At 38.4% G+C, this 10,863-nt stretch overlaps 1 protein-coding gene across 2 annotated transcripts; it reads right to left on the reverse strand.

Annotated features, from left to right (window-relative positions):
- Positions 1-636: 636 nt before the first annotated feature.
- On the reverse strand, positions 637-10,747 carry WDR53 (WD repeat domain 53). Of its 2 annotated transcripts, XM_065942483.1 has the most exons (3): positions 10,712-10,747; positions 4,274-4,769; positions 637-1,307 (listed from the first exon to the last, which is right to left on the reverse strand). In XM_065942483.1, the coding sequence occupies exons 2-3, from the start codon at positions 4,751-4,753 to the stop codon at positions 711-713; spliced, it is 1,077 nt and encodes a 358-aa protein (XP_065798555.1). In that variant the 5' UTR covers positions 4,754-4,769; positions 10,712-10,747; the 3' UTR covers positions 637-710. The 2 variants fall into 2 exon arrangements, with proteins under 2 accessions (XP_065798555.1, XP_065798556.1); XM_065942484.1 differs by lacking the exon at positions 10,712-10,747 and having other exon boundaries at positions 4,274-4,833.
- Positions 10,748-10,863: the final 116 nt, after the last annotated feature.

Below are 10,863 nucleotides of genomic sequence, written 5' to 3' on the forward strand. Positions count from 1 at the left end.
TTTCTATTCTCAACCTCTTCTATTTACCTCATATCTCCTGCTTAGTCAGAGTTTCTGCTTATTCATAACTTCAGCTTATTCTTGGTCCTAACAGCATCACAGCCTGGATAGCTGCATAATATCCTAAACTGATTTGACCCTGGAACACTTTTCTTAGAAATAGCAAAAGGCAATTGTCAGTAAAGTATTCTGGGCTTTACACAGAACAAACAAGAACAGATTTCCTCTTTCAACTTGGTAAAGATCCTTATGACATCCTGGAATTACTAATGTTATAACTAATGTGGTGACCACGTTTGGATCAGGATGTGGGCTTTCCTAAGGCAAGAGGCTTGACAAGACAATGAAGATCCTTTGCAGGTAAGTAATTGTGCCTGCAATTTTCTTGGATCCTCAAGTTACTTAACATCTCTGAGTTTTGATTCCTGTGGCAATAAAATGAAGGAAGTCACCCACTTCATTAATCGGGAATATGAAATGAAACACATGTAAAATGCTGGAGTACAATCAGGACTCAGTGAATATTCGTTCTCTTTCCCCAAATTTTAATATGTCACTTACCATATGAAGTGTTATCCAATTATCTCCTTTTGCTCACATGTTATGGAATGGTATTATTCCATGTATGACAAAGAATTTAAACAAAGAATGTGGATTTATTTTTAATTTACGAAATGTTTCGCTGTGGTTTTTCAAATGTTTTATTGGATTTAAAATTCTTTTAAGGGATACACTGATATACAACTAGTTTGATCAGCTACCAATATATTTTGGTATCCTTTTATTTTTGTACTTAACAGCCAGTTCACTTTTTCTCCATGTTCAATACTTAACTTTGGTAAAATTTTGCCATGTTCATCTTCACCTGTTACTGAAGCATGAGTGTTTCCACCTTGCTTGGTGTAAGTTGCCCTTTTGGTTTTCTTCCTGTGAGTATGTTTGGTTGGACTCTTATGTTTTTTTTCAATTTCACTGCTTACATCCCACAGCTTTATCTTTCCATCATTCCCTCCAGTAAGCAGCAAATAGGATTCTCGCAGAAAGCAGACTTGGGAAACCCCCAAAGTATGGCCCTTAAATCCCAGTTCCTGTTCACACTTGATTCCCATCACCCTAAAGATTCGAACCTTACCATCTTCTGCACCGCAACTAAAAACATTGCCACACGATGCCACAGACACAGAGTGGGCTAAGGCAGGGTTTAAAAGCTGACCAGGTGATTGTGGACTTTCCATTTCTTCTGTTTCATCCTCCTGTAAATTTGTAATCCAGAGTGGCCGGGCTTTCCGAAGGTTCCACAGCATCACCTTTAAATAAGAGGAAGTTACACAGTTAGTGTTCTAAATAGTTTGTTTCACGAACATGCTTATTCTGCTTCTAACAAAATCACCAAAGTAGTCCGAGAATGATTAGCAGGATACATTCCCAGCAATATTAAACAAAAATTCACATGGCACCACATGCCAGTGTGATGCTACCCTGGTGCCAAGACTAGAATGCCAATGGGCAGCAAGGAAGGTATAATCTAAAAACAAGCTCCTGAGTAACTCTGGATCAACAAACTCTTTAATGTGTAATCCAAACTCTTAAGTAGATACCAATTTCTTTAAGTCACCCTACCCTAACTGCTACAAGTAAAACTGAAAATGAGGAAATTTATTAATTTTAGCCTATGCTTGTTACAAGTAGAAATACCTATCAACTAAATACACTAAACCCAGGATCAAACCTGGGTCTCCCACAATGGAGGCAGATTCTTTCCCGTCTGCACCACCAGGGAAGCTTAATGCCTAGCATAGTACCTGGAGAAAAGAGCAGAAGTTCTAAACAAATCTGCTAATTTGACATCCTGGTATACTTGGCTTTTTACTGTTGTTCTCTACCATGATCTTGGACCTACTAAGTGGATTTAGATAAAATGTGATTTAAAAACCCATGTACACCCATGGCTGATTCATGTCAATGTGTGGCAAAAACCACCACAATATTGTAAAGTAATTAGCCTCCAATTAAAATCAATTAATTAATTAATTAAAAAAAGAATGTGATAAGAAAGAAAAAAAAAGAAAGGAAAAAAAAAATTAAAACAAAACAGTAAGTTCTGTGAATTGATTTTACTCCAAACTTCAGCAATTGTCTTCCTGTAGCAATCAACTTGAAAAAGAAAATATTCTTCATATTTTCAGAGAGAACAGAAAGCTTTATTTTACCTTCTAGTACCATCCCTGAATTATGACTCATGATTTAAAAGGTACACTAGGATAAGCATGACCTTGTTTAGTTAAAAGCACAGATCTGAACTGACAATATTACCACTGCTGATTATACTAAGGTTTGGTTTGCTATTCAAAGTAACTTCCTTCAACTCAGCCTTCTTTCAAAAGAAGTGACACTCAGAAGTGAATGCAAGCATATCAAAGTGACCCTGCTCAAAAATTTCTCATACAAAAACATTTCTTTCCACATAAAAGATTCATTTTCAAGGGGGAAAAAAAGGCTCTTTCACTATCACTTTTTCTATTTAAACCTATCTAAATCAAAGGATCTAATTTTTATAATTTCTCTAATAACAAAGATAGGTATGTTGAATTTATCTATTATGTGTGGCAATAATTCAGTTCCTGCCTTGAGATAAAACACCTTGTTCAGAGATAAATTACTCTCATTAATCTGATAAAAACTCCCTTCCACTATCATACCGACATTCTTGGACCCCTCCATATGCTGGCTATTCTTAAAGTTCAGAAAAATACCAGAAAACCAGATTTTAAGAAGCAAACTGGAAGAAATTATAGTTTCAACTCTAGTTAAAGAAGTAATTTCAGTTAGAAGTAATGACTGTACTATCTTAGTCACTTTTGTTATATATCACAAACCAATGCAGCAGTTAATCTACAGTGAATTTTTAGCAATTCTTGACAAATCAAAAAGCAAAAGACTTCTTTTCACAATATATTTATTTCTTATAGTATTGTCTAACACCTGCCTGGCACTAAACCTTCTCATCTATAACTGGAGGTAAAATGGTAAATTCTGGATGCCTGCTTCTTATCTAATCTGTGACTCTTATACATTTAACTGGTTGACTGCCGTGCCTAACACAGTTAATGAACCAGTGATTGAAAACTGGTATAGTTTAAGGATGAATGAATGAATAGTCAAAGAGACACTGTACAATCAGCCTACTTAAAACAGATATCTGACTGGTTGTGTAGGTCTTTCTGCCCAACAAAGTAAGCAGATTATCTTCACTAGTGTAGAAAAATGTAAATTTATTAAAGTTTTGGGCAAGACCTAGGAGTAGAAAAGGAATTTTGATGTCATGGGATCGCTGTGCACTGTGGGTGTAAAATGATTCTCAACAGAGGCACTACAAATTTTTGGTAGGATAATTTTTAATTGTTTAGGGGCTGCCCCAGTGCAGCAGGACATCCACTGATTCTTCCTAGTAAAAAGACCAGTAGCTCGGGGTGGCAGTCAGAGTGACAACAACTAAAATTAGTCTCATTTATTTCTAAATTATAAGGAGGTGTGGAGGATAGAGAAGTGGTAAAGATCACTGGCCTGGAAGTGACCAGGAGTCTTACAAGATACTATAAGTAGTTGAGAAAGTAGATCAATGCCTAGAACAGTGTTGGGCACACGTATCATCTATTTAAATAAATATCTTTGGTGTCACAGAGAAAAAATATAGGCTTTAAAGTCAGAGAGATTGAGGTTTGAATTCCAATTCAGACAGCTGTGGGAAAACTCAATTTGAATCTGTTTCCTCATTTATAAAAAAGAAACAGTATGATCAGGGTGTGATTAGAAAGAAAACTAACATATGTAAAGCAGTGTAAAGTGGTAAGTGATCACCAAAGGGAAGCCATGCTTATTCACACTCCAGCGATTTAGAGTAAAACCAATAATAGATCCAGGCCCTCTAACTTTTTTTTAAACTACAAACTTTATGGAGAGTGGATGGGTGATAAACTCTGTCTTTAGTATGGTTTGTTTAAACAGATGTTTAGAATCAAATATTCAAATTCTCATGTTTTAAGAATGTCTTAAAGCATAGAGAAAAAGTAAAAGATTAATAATTTGTTAATCTACTAGACTTTGTCAAGTTAGCATTAAACACTCAGTAGACATAAAGTTTACGGTTCCTAAATACATAAGGCATGTCTGTAGAGAACAGAAAATGCCAAGATATATTTAGCCCGATCAATAATTTGATTCTATTAGCAAATCCCATTTAGAAATTACCCATGTACTCTCTGCAAGACATCACCTGCATATCCAGTCCACATGACACCAGGCTCTGAGGCCTTTGAGGTCGAAAAGCTACAGAGGAACAGATATTGGAATGTCTCTTCAGTGATCTGCTAATTTTCTTATTTTCCAGGTCTAGGATTTTGATTGTTCCAGAGTCATCAGCAGAAGCCAGTAGGTTTTCAGTTTCATTTAATGAAAGACAGTTGATTTCTTCTTCATTCACATGAAAATCATCCAAGGGTTCCTTAAGAGACCTGACATCCAGTATGCTAATGGTTTCTCCATGTGAAGCATAGAGTTTGGTGGGGCAGGATGGAGAAAATAAGACGTTGGTAACATCCTCTGCCCCTTGGAAGCACGTGTGTCCTAAAAGAGTCCCATCTTCACCCCAAACCGTGAGATCTCCACCTTCTGCTCCAGAAGCCACGAGCCCTTCTTGACTTGCATTCAGGCAGAGAATAGGAGAAGAATGTCCACCAGTCCACTTGACTGCCATAATGACCCAGGTAACTCTGTGAAGAGGGGGGATAACTATAATCTCATGTTTTACGTAAGAACTCCTTAAGACACAAATTCAATATTTCATTTAAAAAATAAAAGACATCTAAAAAACTCAATCAATAAAAAAAGACATTTGAAGGTCAAGTCTAAGAACGTGAGGGTGGGATGTTTTGAAAGAACAGCATGTATATTATCTATGGTGAAACGGACCACCAGCCCAGGTGGGATACATGAGTCAGGTGCTCGGGCCTGGTGCACTGGGAGGACCCTGAGGAGTCGGGTGGGGAGGGAGGTGGGAGGGGGGATCGGGATGGGGAGTACGTGTAACTATATGGCTGATTCATGTCAATGTATGACAAAACCCACTGAAATGTTGTAAAGTGATTGGCCTCCAACTAATAAAATAATATTAAAAAAAAAAAAAAAAAAAAAAGAAGGTCAAGTCTACAAAGCCTGGTTAACACAAAGTTGTGGCTGGCACATGCCTACATGTGTTTTCCTTGCAATCAGTTACCAAGGTAAGTCTGGTCCTCCAGCCTTTGATGTGAGGCTTGCATAGGAATAAACAATAAATACACTTATTTTAAATTAAGAAAAGTCCTTTTTAAGAAAGGGCCACACAATCATCAGGTTGTATCTTTTATCTGAATAATGTTTATGGAAAATGGAGTCTAATATGGAATTAGACTCTTTGGGTTTGAATAGCTCTATTACCTATCAGCTGGGCAAGTTACTGAATCTATGACCCACTTTTCGTCTTGATAAAATGGGGGTAATAATAACATCCACTTCATGAGATCAGAAAAGATTAAATGACATAATAAATGTCAAATGCATGTAACAGTGCCTGGTATGTAATGAGAACTCAACAAAAGTATTATCATTGTCACTTTGGTTACTTCTATTAGGCTAGTCAAAGTGGCATCATATATATTACACCAATGGTTCTCAAAGTATGGTCTCCAGCAGCACGAGCACCACCTAGGAACTTTTAGAAATATAAATTGTCGGACCCCACTCTAGGCCCCCTGAATCAGAAACTCTGATGTCAGCACCCAACAGTGTGGTTTAACAAGTCCTCCAGGTGATTCTGATGTATGCTAGAATTTCAGAACCTGTTGTTTTAGTTGCAAAGCTGAGTGCAGCTTTTTTGTCCCCATGGACTGTAGCCCATCAGGCTCCTCTGTCCATGGGATTTCCCAGGCAATACTGGAGTAGGTTCCTTGTCTAGGGGATCTTTCTGACCCAGGGATCGAACCTGCGTCTCCTGCATGACACGTGTTCTTTACCACTAAGCCACCAGGGAAGCCATTGAGAACCTGTATGATAGCATTAATCATGAGGGGCACTGGTTAAAAATGCAAACCCTTGGGTCTTCTCATTGGAGACTAATTCAGTCCATTCTTTAATTTTATTCTCAAAACAACATTTCTGATTGGTATCATTCCATTTTACAGATAACTAAATTGAGTCTCAGAAACTTAAAATAATTTTCCCAAAGTCACCCGTTCAGGATTTGTACTTAGGATCTAGAATAAAACAATCCTAAATTTCTAAATAATGAAGACCTTTTTATAACAATTCTACTTGATAACAGGTTTAACCTGTTAGTATTTGAAAGTACAGAAAATGACCAAAAGCTACTAATAATTCATTACTGCTTCTAAATATACTCACATTAAAAAAAATCACATTATTACCTACTGCTTCTAAATATACTCACATTTTTAAAAAATCACATTATCACCTACTTGCACTTATATAACAGTAGTATTTATGTGAATTATTTAGATTCCTGATATGCTAGGCAGCCTGCTTCTTTAAACTGGAATTGCCACATAATACTACCCCCTACCTTAACTGTCTCCTGCTGCTGCTGCTGCTATGATGTGTGCTATGATCTGCTTCAGATGTGTGTCTTTTGCACCCCCCTCCCCCAATTGGGCTGTAGTCTACTAGGCTCCTCTGTGGATAGGATTCTCCAGACAAGAACAATGGAGTGGGCTGTCATGCCCTCCTCCAGGAGATCTTCCCGACCCAGGGATAGAACCTGCATCTCTTGTCTCCTGCATTGGCAGGTGGGTTGTCTACCACTATCGACACCTGGAAACCCAATTACCTCCTGGGTAAAGCAAAAAAGGAAATTGGGGCAATTTATACAATTAAATGATCAGACAAAAGGAAGCAAACAAATCTATCTGGACAAATTATGTTTTTCATTCCACAAGACAAAGGAGAGTTTTATCTACTAAGAAATTGCAATAGTTGCTTTAGTATTTTCAGATATAATACCTGAATTTAGTTCAATTGTACAAAGATAAATTTCCAAATACTGTTTTGAAGAATAAATTAATCTGCTTAAAGTTTCTATTCCCAACACAAGTTTGCTTCCTCCCACTTTTAGCCACACACACATACAAAATCACTAACTAGGCTGCCGAAAAAAAAACAAACCACTGATCTAATAGTAATCAAAGTAACAGAAACATAATCACAAAATCGGATACAGCAATTTTCATATACAAAACAAAGTACAAAAAAAGACAAAGATACATTTAAAAAATTTTAGTAGAAGCACTCAACCAGTAAACAGAAGAAACTAATTAAACAGAGACTGAAGCAAATACATTCTAAAGGAGAGGTTTGAAGAGGAAATGACTCCGGCAGATAAAGACAGGGAACTCTGGTGATTTGACTTTTGCTGACAAGTACTGACATAGTAGTTAAATAATTTTCTACCATAATCAAACCAGTCAATCCTAAAGGAAATCAACCCTGAATATACATTGGAAGGACTGATGCTGAAGCTGAAGCTCCAATACTTTGGCCACCTAATGCGAAGAGCCGACGCGTAGGAAAAGATCATGATTGCTGAGAAAGATTGAGGGCAGGAGGAGGAGAGGGCAACAAAGGATGAGATGGCTGGATGGCAGCATCTCCTCAAAGGACATGAGTTTAAGCAGACTCTGGGAGATAGCGAAGAACAGGGAAGCCTGGCATGCTGCAGTCCAGGGGGTCGCAAAGAGTCGGACACAACTGAGCAACTGAACAACAACAAACCATAACAAGGACTTTTGCCGGACGTTCCAGATAAACCAAGGAAAAAGGACACACAACACAATCTAAAATGAAGGTATTAATATTCAAGCTTAGGAACTGTCATTTGTGATGACTATTGACTCACATGATAAAGACAATATCCTAACTAAAAATATGAATTTTGAATTAATCATTGAAAAGGCTACTTAAGTTACAAATAGTTTATCTATGTCATGAATCTTTAGAGTATTGATCACTTATTCCTAAGTCAGAGTTTTAATTTTTCTACAATGAATTAACTTTAAAAGTCTAGAAGTCTGCCCTCTATAGTTTTAGGATTTTGTGTCCATAAAGGTTTTGGATCTCTGTTGGAATATTAGGTTTTTCACTAAGACAAAAACAAAGCAGGGTTTCTAGTACTTCTATTTCTCCACCACACATCTACCCACAGAGGACCTAAGTAAAGGTTGACTTGCAGACAAAAGTTTTGGTTTTCTTCCTAATGTAACTCTTTTCCAGAAGAGATTAATTCAATTTTAAAGATACATATGGCTAAACTCCACCCCAAAGTGTAAGAGGTTAGGCAGTAAATGAATTTTGCACTTCAAGAGACTACTATAGACAACAATACAGTTCCTGTAAAATTTTCCATAATGGAAGCAGTAGTAACTCTTGGACTGTTATTCCCAACAAGTCCAAGGTCAGCTCTACCTTAATATCTACCCACCAGAGTAAAGAACAAATGAAACTTCTAATCTCTACACCACATGGATAATATTCACTGATTACCCAGCTAGTCAGAAAAATTAAAATAGAGACCTATTACAGGAAATATTAGGAAAAAGAGCTGGGAAAGTTCCAGAAATCCATACATTCCGATGCATTTAATTTAATCATGCAGAACACTGATCAGGGATTCAACCAGCGTACCCCCCACCCACCCCGAGCCAAATCACTTGTTTACTTAATCTACAAAATTGAAGTTATTTGTTATTATTTGAAATATTCAATCAAAAAGTATTAATCAGACTGCTGTGGTAGAAGGGAGTGGGAAAAATTAACTACATATAGGTTAAATCAAAACAGTCTTTTAGAAATGAGTTGGCAATCTGCCATTTCTTGTTTTTGTTTCACTGGGACTGGAGAGCTACCTGGAAGTAGCTAAGAGCCACTATCTCCACTCAGGTATCAAGTCAACAAGCTTCTGCACAGTAATTAATCATTTCCTATTGTGAATTAGTTTAATTAGATAATAGATGCCTTCCTTCCAACACCTAATGAGATTATGGAGTGTGGGGAGGAGGAAGGTGGGGTACTTTGAAAACATATTTATGAAGGGTGGAGTGCAAGATGGAAGTTCTAAGCAGCCAAAGAGCAGAAAGAAAGTACTGAACATGGGGGGAGGGGACATGGTCCGGAGTGTGATGAGCAGGCAAGAAAGAAAAAAGGAGGCAGTGATAAAGGAAAGCTTTTCCTACTTTGAAATCCTACCTGGGCCACTTGGGGGTACTTTGCCCCCCAAAAAAGTTACCTCACTGACTGGACTAGATTTACTTCATCAGATCCTTCAGAGGCTCTCCCTCACTTATACCAGGGCAGACAGGATAGAGGCCAATGTCTTTAATAACTGAATGCTCTCTAAGTTCTTGCTCCTGTCATATCTCCATTATCCACTTGTCCTTTTCAAGGGTCTGTGCCTTTAAAGCTGTTCATTCTGTCTCTTCTTTGTCACCTTCTTGGATGGACCAACTCTATCCCTGAAGATGTAAAAGAAACTTCAGTGCCTTTCCAGACAAAACATGGACTGCCTTCCTGGGATGGTTGAAAGTTGAAAAATGAATAATAAATTCCCTAGCCTGAGGTTTAAATAATATGATAGTCACTATCATTGTAGTAAGTATACTGGTCAACTTCTCTTCACACATTTCAGTTCTCCAAAGTGAGTGGTTGAAGGGCTGTGTCACTGACACTAGTAAGAAAGAAAAGAATCTGAGTGATTAAGCTTGGAGGAAAAAACAAGGGACTGGCAAGTCGTAATCAAACACCACTTATCAGATGGTAGGTGCTGTTCTTTTGTTTTTACTGGAAAACAAAAGAAATGGATTATTCACAGTAGGAGAGCTTTCGAAAAGATTCCTTACGACATAAAGGAAAGACAGTGGCATTGACTACTAAGGTAATCTGTGAGCCCTACTATTATAACAATTACTTCGCAGTGTTGCTTTGAGAGTTATATAAACTCTCTCGTAAAGGGCCCCAGTAGATCGCCTGTCTCACATGACGGTTATTATTTTCTCTTACTAAGCATTCTTTAAAGGCTGTCGGAACATTCTGGCCACCTAGGAAAACGTAGTATGATTAAATAATGCTGAAATTCTTTCCCTTCGAAGAAGTTTTCTTAATTATAGCCTCCATGGCATTCTCCCTACTAGAATGTCTAATTAGTTAAAAACACACCTCAATTCGCCTAGTGGGTTAGTAGGAAAGACTGGGAAAGGCCATATTTTGTCCAAAACAATGTAGCACTTAAAGAGTACTTTAAGGTTACCCAAACATGGGAGGGGGGCGGGAGATATTCAGATGTGGCGACCTCACACGCTATATACAGGCTAGCACACACGTTTTGATAAGCACTGGTACTAAGGGAGAACAAGAACGCCTGACCAGGAAAACACGACCTCAGCAGCCGAAGGAAAAAAGGAAGATCTAACTCAAACTCAAGGTGGCGGAGCTAGGAGTGGCTAGTAAGGAGAGCGAAGTTTCCTGCGTTAGGTTGGAATGGTCAAGCAGGGACGCAAATGACTCAGGGAAACCTTATAGGAAAAGGGGACCAAAAAAGCCGACGCGAGGTCACTATATCAAAAAGGGGGAAAGAGGGACGATAGCCTGAAACCCACCCGTACCAACCTCATACCTGCGCTTCCCGCTTCCCACCTAGGCGCCTGGCGATGACCTCACCGGCGAGCGCCCAATCCCATCTAGCGTAGGGCGGGAGGCGCCGCAGCCAAATAGTCACATCCGGGGCCGAGAGGAACCGCGCGAGCTGGGCGTGCGTCCTTGCTTCGT

Source organism: Muntiacus reevesi, chromosome 8 (genome assembly GCF_963930625.1).
Source record: "Muntiacus reevesi chromosome 8, mMunRee1.1, whole genome shotgun sequence".
In the NCBI taxonomy this organism is placed as follows: Eukaryota; Metazoa; Chordata; class Mammalia; order Artiodactyla; family Cervidae; genus Muntiacus; species Muntiacus reevesi.